Here is an 18,992-nt window from a genome sequence, read left to right as displayed (position 1 = left end):
GGGGAGCAGAATTCAACCCATAGAATCTGACTCCTGGGCCTGCATTATTAAGCCCTACACCATCCATATATAACTTCTCCTTTGCCAAATGGTAAACGTCTTAACATCTTTTTTTACTTCTTCACATTACTCAGAATATTTTGTGTTTTCAAAAACTTTGTACTGAGTGTATGAATGAATGAAACTTTTCCTCCCTATATCTTATCAATATCTTTACACTTTCTTAAGAGAAAATATATTCAATTACACCAGATCAGTTTACTTTTAATTTATAAGATACGAAAAGTGTTTAACTGACAGGAATGCCAAAAGAATCATAGTAAAGACACTGCCGGGAAAACTATTTTATACATTATAGAGTAACTGAATTTGTTCCTCTCTCCTCTAGATACTTAACCCCCACAAGAGAACCTTAAATATCCTCTTGTAAATTTGATATGTGTTTAATATCCTCTTATATGTTTATATAAGGTATATACATTTAGCATGGTGCAGTGTTAGATAAGCACATGTTCCCTAGACAGTGGGTTCAAATTCTGGCTCTACCAATTACTTTTAGTATGACTTCAAGAAAACTATTAATCTCTCTAAGCTTTGGTTCCCAATTTATAAAGTTGACACTAATAATAACACTGACCTCAATGGCCTATTCTGAAAATGCAAATGAAATAATCCATGGAAAGTGCTTAACAAAGGGCCTGATATATATCAAACACTCAATAAATCTTAGCTACTGTTATTGAGGGTAGGGCAGGGTTCTGTGAAACATGGCTATAACAAAGGAAGATTATTTTTCAAGCTTTAAATATATAAAATGCTGGGTTGTTTTTACTGAGATCATCAGGAGTTGGTTCTCCTTTAGATTCACAAATGATTTTGGGCCCTTAGACTTCCTGTTTGGAGCACTCTCTTATTCAACCATGGTCACTACTGATTAGCATATATGAGAGACTCAACATAATATTTCTGAAAGCTGTTATATTCAGACCTGGATTATCATTGAAAAATACTACAAAAAAGATGTAGTGAACATCATTTATATTGATTTCTCAATTATATATTTTTTTAAAATTGAAATGCAACATAATTCAAAATACTGCTTAGTAAAAATTCACACCAAGTAATACCATTGGCTCCTATGAATTATAATCATACATGTGATTTTTCTGTTTAATTCAGGTTGAAGAGGCCACTGAAACTTTGCTGCTGATACCTGTGTTCAGCACAGAGGAGTCTAGAGCAAGATACTCCCAGATTTTGCTGTTTTTTAGGATGAAATAACTACAACAGCATAAAATGGATAGGTTAATCACTCACAGAAGGCTGCTTTATAAGGGATCTTTGCAAATGTTCTTTCCATGTACTCAATGCAAATAGGGCAATGACCATCTAGGTTCAGAATGAAAAAATGCCTAAAGAGCTACTTATTAATGAGTGACTGGTATCTACCCAGAGTTGAGGTAAAGAAAATCCTACTCTGTCCAGGGAGGAGGGTGCTGTGATGATCTCTGTTATACTTGGTAGGCACATTCTGACAATGGAGCTCCCACAGTTCAATGAACCTCACATTCAAGGTTATCCATCCCTCCCAGCTCTGGCTCTGCACCCCTCTGACTTCCCAGGTAAACTGTCCTGCAACAAAAGAAATACAGCCAGTTGTTGTCATAGGATTCTGGTTCCTCTGGAACACTGTTCAAGCCACAAGTTTACAAACCATCTTCTGGCTTAAGTGTCATCTCTTTCAGACTTCAGTTACAATAAATCAGGTCCCATACCGGGCCCATCAATTAGTTGGCAATCAAAAATCAATTTTCTACTGGAAAAGTGGTGGAAACAGCACAGGGGGCAAGGCCAGAAAGACTGGGTGTCAGTCTTGGTTCTGCTACTTAATAGCCTTGAGTAACTGCTCCTCCCCTATCTCAGTTTCATCAGCAATAAGCGGGTCTAACAGTGACTCCCCCTCTTTAATGCTGCCTGGTGAGCAGTGGGGTGGGCAATCCTCCTCCCCTGGAGAAGTTTGGTTATTTTCTTCTTTAGAAGTCATACAGACTCACAGAAAAAAATGGCAGAGCCATGAAAGTACAAAGAAGAGGAGGGAAAAAAGTGCCTCAAATCCTAGCATCCAATGCTAATCTCACTAATGTTTTGTATATATTTCATTTTCCTATGTATGTTTTAGGACCTATTTTTAAAATATTTACCAAATATAAAACAAGTGTGAAAAAGAAAAATAAATATCATTAACTCTACCACCCAGAGCCAGTCAATTCTATTATTTTGGCATGCTTCCTTCTAATGTTTAGGCTAAGGATCTTAAAAAATGTAATTGATCATGGCCAGGCTGAATTCTTTTTTTCCAGTAAATGTGATCTATTTCTATGAAGCACATTTCCTTTTTAATAACACATTACTTACTGTTTTCACCATCCCTAAGAGTCACGTTTCTAGAGTAACACATATTCAGTCTTCTTCCACAGCTGGATGCAAAAGGAGAGTATTGATCTAGAAAACATTTAAAATTCAACAACAAATTCATGAACATCAAGCCTACTAACAAAAGAAAACATAAAACAGAGGTCCTATACTGACAGCTCAAATATGTTTTCTTTATTCTATGCAATGCTTTAAATTTAGACACTTTTATTCACATCTCAGGAAATTTTACATGAAAAAAATCCCAGTTTGTCTTGAAAAATCAGAATATTTACAACCTCAACTTTCCACCTCTGGCAGCATAAACTGCACAGTGGTCACAATTCTGACAGGGCAAATGCATTCCAGGTCGCCCGGATCCTCACTACTCACTAGTTTTCTTTCACCTGGCCTCTTCTGCTCTTCTCTGTTACTGGTCTTCCTCTAGAGACTTGTGTGTTCACCCTCTGTTAGACAATTTCCAGGAGCTATGGAGTAGCTAAATTGAAGCAATTTATTCTGAAACTCCTCTCTGGGCTGCTTATAAATTTTAATTTAAAAAGGAAAGTGAGAGTAAGAGGACACTCCATTCCAAAAAAGCTAAGTCCAGGCTGAGGAATACCAGATGGGGTACAGGTAGATGCGTTTATTTAATGTAAAAGGACAAAATGAGGACAGAGCACAAATCTCCAAATGTAGCTATATGTTTTAAGCTTTCAATATAACTTAAAATGTTACTTATTAATTCATGTATGGCTGCGCTGGGTCTTTACTGCTGTGTGGGCTGTTCTTGTCTAGTTGCGGTGGGCGGGCTTCTCACCGCAGTGGCTCCTCTTGTGGAGCACAGGGCTCTAGGCTGCAGGGGCTTCAGTAGTGGCAACACATGGGCTCAGTAGCTGCGGCTCCCAGACTCCAGAGCACAGGCTCAATAGCTGTGGTGCACAGGCTTAGCTGTTTCACAGCATGTGGGATCTTCTTGGACCAAGGATTGAACCTGCGTCTCCTGAATTGGCAGGCAGGTTCTTTACCGCTCAGCCACCAAAGTGAAAGTGAAGTTGCTCAGTCGTGTCCGACTCTTTGCAACCCCATGGACTGTAGCCTACCAGGCTCCTCTGTCCATGGGATTTTCCAGGCAATAGTACTGGAGTGGATTGCCATTTCCTTCTCCAGGGGATCTTCCTGACCCAGGGTACGAACCCAGGTCTCCCACATTGTAGACAGATGCTTTACCGCCTGAGCCACCAGGGAAGTGCCTGGGGGGAGCCCTTAATATCACTTTCTTGAATGAATCTAGAAAAAGATCCCAATAATAGGATCCTATAATAATATAATAATCCTAATAATAATGAAGGGATAAATGGATTCAGGGTTTTTTTTTCCTGTTTGCTTCAAAGATCAGAGGTAGCCTGAGGAAATATTATGGAGCAAATGTGGGAGAGCTCAGATTTTGTTCAACCAAGTGGGAAGAACTTCTTAATGGAGAATTGACTGAAACTGTAATTGACTAATGAATTTTCATCATGAATTTCCAGCTTCCTGAGGTGTTAGGAAGATGCTGGGCAACAACTCAGTGGGAATGCTGAGGCAGGGATGCATACATATGGCAGCCAGGATGAATCTCTGTCATAGTCCCAGATTCTATGGCATACTCAGATTCTATGATATGATGAAATACCTAGGTATCTAGCTAGTCAGAAATTTGATCTCAGAATAGAAAAAGAGAGGAAGGGGACTTCCCTGGTGGTCTAGTGGTTCAGAATCTGCCTTGCAATGCAAGATACTCAAGTTTGATCCCTAGTCAGGGAACAAAGATCCCACACGTCGCAGAGCAACTAGGCCCAGTTGCAGCAACTGCTGAGCCCACACGCTCTGGAGCCTGTGTGCCACAACTAGAGAGTCCGTGCACCACAAGAAAAGAGCCCATGTGCCACAATTAAAACCTGACTAAGCCAAATAAATAAGTAAATATTTTTTAAAAAGAGAGAGCAGAAGAATAACTCAACAATAAATTATGGGTAACTTCAGGGAATCTGAGCATCTCCAGCACTGTCTTGTCTCTAGGACCAAGAAAGCTGCTGCCGGTATGCAGGATACAACAAAGCAGGGAGTGGTGAATAAAAGAAGTTGGAAGGAAATAAAAAGTGAATTAGAAAAAACAAAACAAAAAGAAGTTGTAAGGCATATCAGCATGAGATGTGGGGAGAATTGGTGTTTTCTTGAAAATAAGTCCATCTCTATGTTGTTTAAGTGATGGGTTAAGTTACACTGAATGGGTTAAAGCATGCTGTTGGGTGCATGAATATTACGTAAAGCTCTTTACTTGATACTAAGAAACACTTTAGCAGAGGATGGTGTCAGTTACTGAAGGAAGAAAAGGGAGGCAGGAGTGGCAATAAAAAAAAGAAAACTGGGAGTTTCTGGTTGCCTAGTGGTTAGGGTTCTGGACCTTCACTGCTGTGGCCTGGGTTCAATCCCTGGCTGGAGAATTGAGATCCCATTAGCTATGCAGCATGGCCAAAAAAAAAAAAAAAAAAAAAAGCATGTTCAATGATATTCATAAAATTTTGCAAAGCAGAAGAAATAGAAAAATATTCCATACCTTGTGTCTGAATTTTGAAGACATCAGATACAGCTTTCTCCTTGAGGATGAGGGCCAGAGCTGCGTGACATAAAAACTCCTTGGCTGTGGTCTTCCGGTCGGGCAACAGTTCTTTGCGGTGTTGAGGGATGAAATCAGTGTGCACGTTCCCAGCTTCAAATTCCGGGTGGCCAGACAGGCTAAGGAGGAAGTCAATGTTGGTGTGCAGTCCAACAATCTAGGGAGGAAAAAATGTCCATGTCCCCAGTGAGTGGGGAAAACAACATACTCAGGAAAACATTTCTATGGCATCAGCTCTTTCTTTCTACTAAGTATTTTCGACCATGACTAACTCTCAGGAAAAACAAAACAAATTCATTTCACCATTATTATGCATTTGCACTTCACATTATATTAATTTACTATGATAAACAGGATGTAGGAAATGGTGTTGGGAAGGTGGTGTGGAGATGTTTAATTGACTCAAGTTAGGAAAGCAAGTAAACATTAAGAAACTGAAATGAGATTTATGTGCAAGATACTGAAGACTTGCTTCTCAGAACACTCCCATGAACGAGGAAAACTGCAGACAGAATAGGACTGCTACACAGCGGGGGGGTGGGATTATACGACCTGAAAAGAGCTTCCTCTGAACATTAAAATTCAACTTGTACACACTGATATAAAAATAAGAAAAGGTATAGAATTAACCCAAATCCACCCAATAAATGGGATCTAGGACAAAACCGGCTGTCTGAGCTCTCAGGTTCATTCATTCATTTTCTCATTCATCCATTTATTTAATAGCCATTTACTGAGAGCCTTTTAGGTGCCAGGCTCTGACCCCAGTACTGGGACACAGTGAGGAACAAAACAAAGTCCTTGCCATCACAAAGCTTACATCAAGGGACAAATAACAATGTCTATAAATATCTACTATAATGTCAGATGATATGAAAAAAAAATAAGGCTGGCTAAAGGAACAGACAGCAGCAAAAGGTCCTGTGGGGAGGCCTGGGAAGGACTCTAAGGATCATGGTGAGCCGGGCAGAGGGCAGTGAGGAGGGAATCACATGGGGCAAGAAAATTCTGGAGGGAGAAAGGGAACATGTGGCTCCATGCTGGGTGTGTCAAAGGAGTCACAAGGAGGCCGGTGTGGGTGGAGCCACAGAAATCGGAGGTTTGATCAAATTCATGAAATATAGTCACCTGAATATCATGGGTTAATAAGAAATCCTTCTATGACACTAAATCAGCATGGTATGGGGCTTACTGCAGCAAGGAAATTTATAGCTACAGAAAAGCAACAAACTCTTTCAAATGGATAAAACTGAACATAATTATTTTCCTTGGCAGAAAATAACATCAGAGGATTGGCCACACTTGTGTTGCTGGCCTCATCCACAGGTTGAATAGAAATTTCACATCGGATCCCACTGAGGTTAACGCTGATGCTAATAGTTTTAGTCCTGCAATCTTTCCTTTCTAGCTGAAATCAGGAAGTCTTCAAACTCTATTCTGACCCATGGGAAATACTCCCATGTGAAATAATTTTGTTGTGACATATGGGAAATTGGTAGAAATAAGTTGACAAGGACAAAGGTCAACCAGTCGTAATGGACACGCTTGGCTGTAGAGATCCAGAGATCATCACGGTCACTAACACGGCTCCAGCTCACTCACATTGTACTGTCGAAGGCTGTACTTAAGTTTCGTCAAGGCTGCCTGGCGATCAGCAGCCCACACAACCAGCTTTGCAATCATGGGGTCATAATGCATTGAAACTTCATCTCCTGAAGTTGAAAAACCACAGAAACTAAAGTTATAACTTAAAAGAGAGAAAATATGACAAGCAAGACATTCTCCTGGGGCTTTCTGTACATTTCACACTTTATTCTCATGACAGATATCAGTACCACCACTTTATTCACGAGGAACTGAGGCTCAAAGGGATTTAAAAACAGAAGTTGAAGGAGGGTATGGCTATCAAGAGCACCATGCCCCAAAAGAGTCATCCAACGACACACAGGCTGGCTTGCCCCATCCTAACTTCTTCTGAATCTTCTTTTTCCTTCTTGTTTTGGAAGTCAGTGAAAACCCTCATATCACAATCACTTCTGTCCTTGTTTCCTTGCCTCCACCCCCTCAGTTTCCTCATCAGAAAAATAAAGAAAATAATTCTTCTATCCTATATGGTTGCTGGGAGGAATGACAATCAAGTGCCAAATTGCCATACCTGGCAGAGCTAATAAATAGCAGCTGTGTCAGAGTCTCAGCGACCAAGAAACTGAACTATGCACATCTCACTGGTTAGAAATGGTTCAAGTAAAAAAGATGAGGTATATTACAAAGAATATTGTTCAAAGATGTTTTTGTGATTTTGGCAGATCACTTGACCCCTCTGAACCTCAGAGTCTTCATCTATACAATTAAGAGGTTAGATTACACTCCCTTATCCACCCATCCATCCATCCACCAACACATACCGAACACCTTCTAGGCCTCAGCTTGAGCAAAGTCCTGCAAATATAACGTAGAAGACCTAGTCCCTCTTGTACGACTCCTAGTCTAATGGAGAAATTAGACAAGGGGCAAAAGATCATCATGAGATGATATAAAGGGGGAATCCCAAGGAATACACAAGGGGACACAAAAGAGGGTTGGGGAAAGCTTCCTGTACTAATTATCCTTCCCAGGGCCAGGATAAATCAGGGAGTCTGTCTGAGAATTATATCTGTTATCCTTTGAGCACTTTTATTAAACTATACTGCAAGCTTTGCTTGCCTTAAATTCCTTTTCTTTCCTATTGCAAGTCCCCTCTTCTCTCTATGAAGTTTCACTGATACGCTAAAAAATTTACTGACTACCAAACTTGCTGTAGGTTATCCAGAGCTCTCAAAATGCTGCCAGTTTATTGTTGTAGTTATTGTTCAGTCACTAAGTCATATCTGACTCTGCAACCGCATGGACTGCAGCATGCCAGGCTTCCCTGTCCTTCACTATCTCCTGGAGTTTGCTCACACTCATGTCCACTGAGTTGGTGATGTCATCCAACAATCTCATCATCTGACACCCCTTTCTCCTCCTGCCCTCAATCTTTCCCAGTATCACGGTCTTTTCCAATGAGTTGGCTCCTCACATTAGGTACCCAAAGTATTACAGCTTCAGCATCAGTCCTTCCAATGAATATTAAGGGTTGATTTCCTTTAGGATTGATTGGTTTGATCTCCTCGCTGTCCAAAGGACTCTCGAGGGTCTTCTCCACCACAATTTGAAAGCATCAATTCTTCGGTATTCAGCCTTCTTTACGGTCCAAATCTGACATCCATACATGAATACTGGAAAAACCACAGCTTTGACTAATATGGACTTTTGTCAGAAAAGTGATGTCTCTGCTTTTTAATATGCTGTCTAGATTTGTCATAGCTTTTCTTCCAAAGAGCAAGCATCTTTTAATTTCATGGCTACAGTCACCATCTACAGTGATTTTGGAGCCCCCCAAAACAAAATCTGCCACTGTTTCCATTTTTTCCCCCATCTATTTGCCATAAAGTGATGGGACCAGATGCCATGATCTTTGTTTTTTGAATGTTGAGTTTTTGAGTTGTTGTTTTTTGAATGTTTGAATGTTTTTTGATTGTTTTTTGAATGTTGAGTTTTAAGCCATTTTTTTCATTCTCTGTTTTCATCCTCATCAAGAGGCTCTTTAGTTCCTCTACACTTTCTGCCATTAGAGTGGTATCACCTGCAATTTATTGTTTAGAAGTCCTAATTCCTCGTTTTAGCTTTCTAGACCCTATACGATTTGCTCTTATTCCATATCTCCAATTACTCACCACCCTGAATCCTTTTCTCCAGCCACATATTCTCTCAGTTCTTCAAATACACCTTTTGTTAAATCCTCTTCTCTTCACTTTTCTGTGTGCTTTTAAATCTGTCTATTCAAATTCACTCCAGACTTCCTCTTAGAAACATGTCCCGATTACACCAGCCTAACATAACCTGCTATTCCTGAGAATTTCTATATTTTATCACTCACCATCTGTATAACTTCTCTGGCAACTAAGTTAAGGTGGCAATAGATGGTGGTGGCTCAGATCATAGACCTGGAGCCAGAATGCCCGCGTCTACATCTTGGCTCCAATGGTGACCTTGGAGAAGTCACTTCTCTGTGCCCTTGTTTCCCCATCTGGAAAATGGAGGTGATCATAGGGTAGTAAAGGAGCCCCTGGAGGAAAAACCCCTAGAACAGTACCTGTACATAGTAAGTGCTAAATAACTGTTATGACCGTGGTTATTAATCATATGTGAACTATACTAGCTTTTGCATTGTTATTTTTTAACTTTTTAAAATTACTGCTTAGCTTGCACTAAGTTTATTAATTTTTCAGTTTGACTTTTAGTACCTTGAAGGCAGAGTGCCTTGGGCTGGGCAGATATCAGTCCCCTTAAATTGTATTTGGAACTAGGCAAAATAAAAATATAAACAATACCAGAAAATATTTGTTGCTGAGGTTTGACTAAGTGCTGCTGCATTTCAAAAAAGACTGCAGTACTGCTTAAAAATACTAGTTCTTCTTTTTTAAAAAAAATAAATGTTTAGCCATCTGTTTTATTTTTAATTTTATTCTTCATAATCGGCTGCAACGGGTCTTAGTTGCGGTATGCAGGATTTAGTTCCCCAACCAGGGATCGAACCCCAGCCCCCTGCATTGGGAGCTTAAAAGTCTTAGCCACTGGACCACCAGGGAAGCCCCAATACTAGTTATTCCTTAAAAGTGACTATTCCAAAGGAAAAGATTACTGAGAAATCAAAGAAATCCTTTATTTTGAAAACCTAGATACATCCACAAGACACAGGAAAAAAGACCCTATCCAAAACCAACAATGTACCAAAAAATTTAACCACCGAGACTTTGTCCTTTAATTTCACTTTACCTTGCCGTACTCCAGTTTCAATCCTAGTGGTAAGGTCTGCTCGAGGGGTGGAGAGATGCACTAGTGGTCCGGCCCCCGGCATGAAGTTATTGTTAGGATCTTCTGCATATATTCTAGCTTCAAAGGCATGGCCCCGCAGAGTTATTTCTTCCTGGCTCAAAGGAATCTTCTCTCCTGCTGCAATCTGGTAAAAGAAGAGTATGTGCTTATTATGAAAATCCACCTGATAGCAGCTATGAGACTGTATAAATGGTCTTGCCTTTTTCTACATAAAATGTACATTTGGACTTTATAATGAAGCCAATTAAAAACTCTCATTTTGTCCACCCACTTGGGTATTAGGCAAAAGCAAAAATAGATTAAAAAACAGATGCAGCCTGGAAATATTGCATTAATTACAATAAATCTCTACAATTTTAAAATAGAGAAAACAGGCAAACTGATGACTAAGTTATAAATATCAGTATCAGTGCTTTATCAATATAATGGAAACTAAAATTTCTTACTGGCAAGATAGTCTCAGTTTTCACTTAAAATATTAGCACTCAGTTACCATGTCAATCTTTTCTTATAGTAAATTGTTAGTTGGTGTTCAGGACTATATTCACAGCTATGGCTAAAGTATGGCATTTGTCATCTTTGTCATCTTCACCACCAAGTGATCAAGCAAAACAGGCAGGGGAACACGATGTTTTTAAATTTTGTTATTTATATATATTGCAGGACACCAGATTATAAACAGGATAATCAGCATTGTTAATCATTACTCTAATTACTATTATTTTGGCTCTTATATACCGATACACCAAATCTCTCTCTTCAACTAGAATAATTTGGAAAAGGCTACTGGAGGGCACACTGTCACTCTTCACTCTACCCTTGTATTTTCCTCCAAGATGAGAAAATGACAAACTGAAATGGCAAAAGATATTGGGAAAAACTCTAGTAACTCAGCAGCACACTGCATTAGATAGGTAAGTATAAAACAAGCAAAGGTTTCATCTCTCAAAATTTGTAAATAAGAAAAATCAGGAACTACAACAGTGAAAATGAAAGGAAAATGGACTAAACTGCATGCCTTTAAGGCACAGTGTTTGGAATCAGAGACTTTGCAGCCCTACTGCCTGGGTTCAAATTCTGTCTCTATACTTTTTCTGTTTCAGGCATACTCAATTCTGGGTAAGTTTCTGTAACCTCTTAATGCATCAGAGAACAATGCCTGGCATACAGTAAATACTCGGTAAGTGTTAGCTTTTATTTTTTCATTCCTATCCTTTATAATAAAATTCTCTGTAATATTTTGGTACGGAATTCTATTTGTTTTAGCATAAAAAAGGAAAAGAACGACTATATGTTCATATTCTAAGATGTGATTTTATTTCTGACTATATAGTTCAATTTCAACCTGACTTATCTTTATCTGTTTCCCTCTGAAGTTGGCTTCTATCTGGACCCAGAAGAGACTGGCCCAACCATGTTTCTGAATACTTGGAAATCTATACCATCTGAGTTCACTCAGGCTTAGACATTGACTCTTTGGAATCCCTTGGACCTTGGACATTTCACCAGCCTCTCCTAACACTGCTAACCATCTGAGCCTGCAGCCAGGGTGCTCACATCACTGCACACGCACTCCAGGAAGCTAGTGACTCGAGAGAGAGGTCCTGGAGCTTGAACTCTTGATTCACCACATGGTAAGACCCACTGTTTTACCTCTGCTTGGAAGCCAGGTTCCCAAGTGTCTTGAACAGCATAAATAAGGTCCAGTGGCATCCCTAAGCTCTAGAAACCTTCCCCAGATAATGAAAGCCTATTTCTCTTTCTCGAGCTCTTACAGTTTCTCGACTTGCAGAAATAAATGCCTGCTGGTTCCCCCTCATATCCAAAAGCCTTCTTTTCCTTCATTCTTAGAAACACTTACTCCTTCATGATTTAAAAATCCTGAACTCTCCTGGTTACTACTCAAGAAAAATTATTTTCCTTGAATTCTGAAAACATAAGCACTCTTTCCAAAAGTTTCTAAACCCAACACAGTTTTCCTGGCACGTCCTAACACTTACTAGCCTGATGTGTAGCTCCTAAGGCTACAGAGGCCAGAGGAATCTTATGGCTCAATTAAAACCACCAATCATCCCCAAATAACCAGCAAAAGGAATGTTATATTATTGTCCACAGAAATTTTGCAAAGATAAAATTATCAAAATAATCAAAACTTTAGCATCACAACACTGAAAAAATAATCTAGATTCAGGATATATAGAGAACAAATAACTCTACAGAGATTAAGAACATTCATACTACTTAAAAACATTATTATATTAAAAAATAGACTGTAAAAATCTACTGTTTTTAATAAAGAGAACAAAACAGTCTAAGTTATTATCATTAATATTTGAAGCAATAAGCTTTGTAAAACTCTGATTTAGGCCTGTGAGGAGAAGCCATAGATGTAATAGTTCAGTAGAATACAGTAGATGTGTCATAGCAATGTCAAAGTGCTTTGACATTTTTTAGACATTTATTCTAAATGGCCACACTCATCCTTTTATGGGCCATCAATAGTGTGTCAGAACTTGCACAGAGACCACTCTATGAATCTGAACTGTTCCTTTAGCTCTTCATTCTCAACTCTTCCTTAGCTTATTTCACCTTGGCAAGCATCTATCCTGCCTCTAAACTCTAATAACAGCCTGGTCCTGAATAATGTGGCTTCAGGTAGAAGACAAGGCTTTGTGTTGAGACAATGTGGTCACAAGCAAGCCTCAGTGACAGCAGCTTACCTGTTGGCTGCCCCAGGTCTAAGGGGGAAGGATGGTAAGTGACATTAGAAATATGAGTCCATAAAGTGCATCAAATGTAACATCACCATTATCTTCCCATTTTCCTATACTTATGACAACCACAAAGAATTGAACCCTTATCCAAAGTGACACCTTCTTTTAAGAGTCCAGAAGGGAACACATTCTCAACACTGATCTTTAACAGAAAAAATACTCCCACCCTAAGTTGCCATTCCACCAAGTCAGTTCCTGTGATCATCTCGGTGACAGGATGTTCCACTTGCAGCCTTGTATTCATCTCCATAAAGTAGAAATTGTGCTTTGAGTCCATGATAAACTCCACGGTTCCTAAAATATAAAATACAGTGCTCACATTTCAACAGCATTTAGTCAATAGGAATCAAAATCTTTCACAAAAGATCATATCAAATTTTATGGCTACCTTCATTGAATGGTAAACAGTTTGCTTTTCATGAAGAAAACATCTCACACTTTCCAGCAGCAAATGATTCTCAAAACTAGGGAGCCACATGAAATTTAACAATAGAAAAGTATATTTGGGGTTTTGAGCAAATGGCAAGCCCAAGTTATGAATCAGTCTCAGCTGTCATAGCAGTGAGAACATGACTGGACCATTACTGCTCCTGTGTACCAAGTCCCTAGAAACCTCACACTCTGACATCCCATCTCTCTCTAACTTCGTGGAGAAAAACATAACATTTTTTTTTTCTTCACTGTGGGCTTTGGAAGTGTCTTTAAAAAAGTCCTCCTTCTAGTGACCCACTGGGAGATTACTCAGTAAATAAACATTATGTTAATGTCTTCTTTTTTTTTAATAGAAATTTTCCTTTGTTTTATTATTTTAAACATTTAAAACATTTATTGAGAAGAACTAAATAAATGGAGAAATGTTCATGGGTAGGAAGACTCAACATTATCAAAACGTCAGTTCTTCCCAACTTGTCACATACAGTATCAGGGAAATGCAAATTAAAACACTGAGATACACACCTATCAGAATGGCCATAGCCTGGAACACTGACACCACCAAACGCTGGTACGGATGCAGGGCAACAGACACTCTCACACAAGCTGGTGTAAATGCAACATGGCACAGCCACTTTTGAACAGTTTGGTAGTTTCTTACAAAATCAAACATATTCTTACCCTGTGATCTAGCAATCATACTTCTTAGTATTTGCCCAGATGAACTGAAACTATGTTCACACAAAACCCTGTACATAACTGTTTATAGTAGCTTTATTTATAATTCAGAAATGAGCTATCAAGCCATGAAAACATATGGAGGAAACTTAAATACATATCACTAAGTGAAAGAAGCCAATCTGAACAATGTGGAAAGGCTATGTACTGTATGATTCATTCTGGAAAAGACAAAACTATGGAGGCAATAAAACAATCAGTGATTGTCAGGGACTGGAGACAGAGAAGACTGAAGAGTCTATTTAGGGCACTGAAACTATTCTGTAAGACGCTACAATGGTGGATAAATGTGGGATGCAAGTCATTATCTTTTTCTCCAAAGTCACAGAATGTACATCAAGAGTGAACCCAAACTGTAAACTATGGGCCCTGGGTGATAAAGATGTGTATACGCAGGTTCATTAGTTGTAACAAAAGCACTGTTCTGGTGCAGGATATTGCTAGAGGAGGAGGCTGTGTGTGTAGGGGGACAGGGGGCATGGGAACTCTCTGAACTTGCTGCTCAATTTTTCTCTGAACCTAAAACTGCTCTAAAAAAACTAAAGTTTACTAATTTTAAAAAATGCAATAATTTCATTTTAATGATTTTATTTTAAAATAGGGTAGAAAATATCAAATAGCATTACATATAATTAGGCTAAGTACTGTTTAAATGATTTTTCCCCCAAATATACATGTATATAAACCAACATTTACATTCACATACTGGATCCAAATGTAAAATGTATTTCTTAATGTGGATATAGTCAAAAGTTTGAAAGTCAGTGATTTAAAAACTATATATTTCATTTGCCTTTCAAAACACAAATAATTTTTCCTCCCCCTCTATTAGAAGCAAATATTAACATACCTGCACCAACATAATTTACAGCTTTAGCAGCTCTGACTGCAGCTTCTCCAAGCTTTTTTCTTACTTCAGGTTTAATACCAGGCTATGAAAAAATATTTGAAATAAATTTCCATTAGTACTTCGTTCTACTAGAGGTTTCCATTAAGATTAATGTTACATTAAAGTATTAATGTAACATTAATACTACATTAAAGTATTAATGTAGTATTTAATACTACATTAAAGAGAAAATAAGGATAAATATCTATTTCATCATGAAATACTGTCTTATACCACAGTTCAACTGTCTGTATACCAAAGTATTCTATTAGTAATTTCTATGAATTGCAAATATTACTTAGTACCTACAAAATAACCATCTTTTCTTTTTGGCTGTGCTTTTTGACTTGTGCGATCTTAGCTCTCTGATCAGAGATAGAACCTGGGCCCATGGAAGTGAAAGTGCAAAGTCCTAACTACTAGACCACCAGGGAATTCACCAAAATAACCTTCATGACCATGTGTTCACTTAAAATTACTTGTATCAATGCTAAAACTTTGAACAATCTCTTTTTGTTTCAAGATAAATAAAACAATATGGGTCATATGCCCCAAAATTACTTTGGAATACAGGTAAACCTTGAGATTGCAAGTTAATAAGAAATGTTCAAGGACTTCCCTGGTAGTCTGTGGTTAAGACTCTGCACTTCCACTTCAGGAGGTATGGGTTCAATCCCTGGTTGGGGAACTGAGATCCTGCATGGCACAGCCAAAAAAAAAAAAGGTTCATAAAAAGAAATGTATATCAAAAGTAGGCAAAACTTTTTAACATTGTTCAGTGGTGCTCAACAGATTTTTATTTATGCAATCACTGTTTGAAAATAAGCATTATTGAAATTGTTGACATTTACTTCAGACAGTAGTGCTCATTTCATATGCTAATAAGGTTATGCTCAAAATCCTTCAGCTAGGCTTCAGCAGTACGTGAACTGAGAACTTCCAGATGTACAAGTTGGATTTAGAATAGGTAGAGGATCCAGAGATCAAATTGCCAACATTCACTGAGTAATAGAAAAAGCAAGAGAATTCCAGAAAAACATCTACTTCTGCTTCATTGATTACTCTAAAGCCTTTGACTGTATGGATCACAACAAACTGTGGAAAATTCTTCAATAGATGGGAATACCAGACCACCTTACCTGCCTCCTGAGCAATGTGTATGAAGGTAAAGAAGCAACAGTTAGAACCAGACATGGAACAACAGACTGGTTCCAAATTGGGAAAGGAGTACATCAAGGCTGTATATTGTCACCCTGTTTACTTAATTTATATGCAGACTACATTGTGTGAAATGCCAGGCTGGATGAATCACAAACTGGAATCAAGATTATCAGGAGAAATATTAACAATCTCAGACTTGCAGATGATATCACTCTAACAGCAGAAAATGAAGAAGAACTAAAGAGCTTTTTGATAAGGGTGAAAGAGGAAAGTGAAAAAGCTGACTTAAAACTCAACATTCAAAAAACTAAGATCATGGCATCAAGTCCCATCACTTCATGGCAAATAAAAGGGGAAAAGTGGAAGCCGTGACAGATCTTATTTTGGGGGGCTCTAAAATCACTGCAGACGGTGACTGCAGCCATGAAATTAAAAGATGCTTGCTCCTTGGAAGGAAAGGACAAACTTAGCATATTAAAAAGCAGAGATGTTACTTGGCTGACAAAGGTCCATATAGCCAAAACTATGGTTTTTCTAGTAGTCATGTAAGGATGTGAAATTTGGACCATAAAGAAGGCTAAGTGCCAAAGAATTGATGCTTTCAAATTGTGACGCTGGAGAAGACTCTTGAGAGTCCCTTGGACTGCAAGAAGATCAAACCAGTCAATCCTAAAGGAAACCAACCCTGAATATTCATTGGAAGGACTGATGCTGAAGCTGAAGCTCCAATACTTCAGCCACCTGATACAAAGAGTGGACTCACTGGAAAAGACCCTGATGATGGGAAAGATTAAAGGCCAGAGGAGAAGGAGATGACAGAGGATTAAGTGGTTGGATGGCATCACCGACTCAAAAGGACATGAGTTTGAGCAAACTCTGGAAGATAGTAAAGGACAGGGAAGCCTGGTGTGCAGCAGTTCATAGGGTCTCAAAGAGTCAGACATGACTTAGTGACTGAACAACTTGAAACAGTACAATATATTCTGCAACAGAAATTAAAGTCTGAATATAGTATGAGAATAACAAACTGATTAGCCAGAAACTTTAGATCCATGATCTTTTAGAAATACATATTTTAAAAAACTCATATATAACTTTGGACACAAAAGAGGCCTATAGCAGTAGTAGGTTGCAAAGAAATGTAAATCCCAAAATAGGTAATTCTAGGAGTAGGCCATGATCCAGAAAACAAGCTGAGCCAATCAAGAGGTGGTCTCAAAGAGATGAAAACAATTCTAAAGGGGCAAAGTTGCCAAATAAGAGCAAATAGCTCTCCTATACAATAAAACCTTTAAGTTGGGAATACCATTAGTGTATTTAGGAACATCTGAAGTAGCAGTTAAGGAGTCTTCTTCAGAAAGAATACATTCAATTAACAAGACCGTTCCATTCCTCAAACATGCTGCTGCTGCTGCTGCTAAGTCGCTTCAGTTGTGTCTGACTCTGTGCGCCCCACAGATGACAGCCCACCAGGCTCCCCCATCCCTGGGATTCTCCAGGCAAGAACACTGGAGTGGGTTGCCATTTCCTTCTCCAATGCATGAAAGTGAAAAGTCAAAGGGAAGTCGCTCAGTCGTGTCCGACTCTTAGCGACCTCATGGACTGCAGCCTACCAGGCTCCTCCATCCATGGGATTTTCCAGGCAAGAATACTGGAGTGGGGTGCCATTGACTTCTCTGTCAAACATGCTAGTTAATTACAATTTAAAATCTGCATGGAAACAGTAGCTGTTCACTGTAAGTCAGGTCCAAAGTGGATCAGAGCAGCTTTTCTAGACACTATCCAGAAGGATCCAAGTCCTAGTGTGCCCTCTGAACACCAATCTGCTCCTCACCCCCAGCACCACAGTGAAATCAGATTACTACTACTGGAGAGTGGCTGTTCAGCAGCACTTTGGGGGAGACACAAGCTTCACAGATTTCTGACATCAAAGTCTGGGGTTTACAATATAGAAAAGCTGACAAATTTCTTTACAAGATCCTTACCCCTGGGGCCTCTTCAATGATCTTCTGATGTCTTCTCTGTACACTACAGTCTCTTTCAAACAAGTACACGGCATTGCCATGGTGGTCACCAAACACCTGCACTTCTACATGCCTATTTAAAAACCCAATGAAAAGTCTCCATTTGTAGGTTAAACATTCAAGAAAAAAAATTATATACATGGAATGAGTGAGAAATAAGAAAACTCAGAAAACACTGGAGACCATATCTATGACCTCACAGTAGGAGCAAGTAGCAAATACAAGCTGACAAGGGAAAGACTGATAAATCTGACTATATCAAAATTACAAATTATAGCCACATGTCATGTATTCTCAAAAAGTCAGTGACATTTTTCTTAATGATTGGAGGATTTTTAAAAAGCAACTCTTATAGTCAGATTTTAAACTAAGGCAGACTGAAAATTACAAAGGGTTATTCATAGAAAAGTTAGGGAATAAATTTACATGGATCATTAGTTTTTTGGAACATATTAATATTAAATCAAAAAACAAAAAAAGGCACTTTAATGTTGAGTGTTGCTGCTGCTGCTAAGTCGCTTCAGCCGTGTCCAACTCTGCGCGACCCCGTAGACGGCAGCCCACCAGGCTCCCCCGTCCCTGGGATTCTCCAGGCAAGAACACTGGAGTGGGTTGCCATTCCTTCTCCAATGCATGAAAGTGAAAAGTGAACGTGAAGTCGCTCAGTCGTATCCGACTCTCAGCAACCCCATGGACTGCAGCCTACCAGGCCCTTCCGTCCGTGGGATTTTCCAGGCAAGAGTACTGGAGTGGGGTGCCATCGCCTTCTCTGAATGTTGAGTGTAACATAGTATAATTATCAGAAATCACATTAAGAGTAAATGCACCTAACATTTAAAAAAAAAGAAGGGTAACCCAGACCATTTGGTGAACATGAAAGCATCCTTCCCAGGAGATTGATTTTGATACATTCACACTGTAGTTCATCTCACACATTCACCACTGTAATACAGAAATTATTTTTCAGTTGAATTTTCATTATTTAG

The 18,992-nt window shown here is 38.9% G+C and overlaps 1 protein-coding gene across 3 annotated transcripts in view; it reads right to left on the bottom strand.

Annotated features, from left to right (window-relative positions):
* Positions 1-18,992, bottom strand: part of MCCC1 (methylcrotonyl-CoA carboxylase subunit 1) — a 58,651-nt gene that overhangs the window by 14,132 nt on the left and 25,527 nt on the right. For all 3 annotated transcript variants that reach the window (XM_005892536.2, XM_070372898.1, XM_070372901.1), the window contains 7 exons: positions 17,968-18,079; positions 14,783-14,864; positions 12,929-13,056; positions 9,929-10,112; positions 6,674-6,783; positions 5,012-5,228; positions 2,416-2,502 (listed from right to left, as the gene is read on the bottom strand). In XM_005892536.2, the coding sequence (XP_005892598.1) occupies positions 2,416-2,502; positions 5,012-5,228; positions 6,674-6,783; positions 9,929-10,112; positions 12,929-13,056; positions 14,783-14,864; positions 17,968-18,079 (920 nt within the window). The remainder of the gene's footprint in view (positions 1-2,415; positions 2,503-5,011; positions 5,229-6,673; positions 6,784-9,928; positions 10,113-12,928; positions 13,057-14,782; positions 14,865-17,967; positions 18,080-18,992) is intronic.

The sequence above is a fragment of the Bos mutus genome, chromosome 1 (assembly GCF_027580195.1).
Source record: "Bos mutus isolate GX-2022 chromosome 1, NWIPB_WYAK_1.1, whole genome shotgun sequence".
Taxonomy (NCBI): domain Eukaryota; kingdom Metazoa; phylum Chordata; class Mammalia; order Artiodactyla; family Bovidae; genus Bos; species Bos mutus.
The sequence above is the reverse complement of the archived record's forward strand: the minus strand, read 5'-3'. Positions and strand labels throughout refer to the sequence as shown.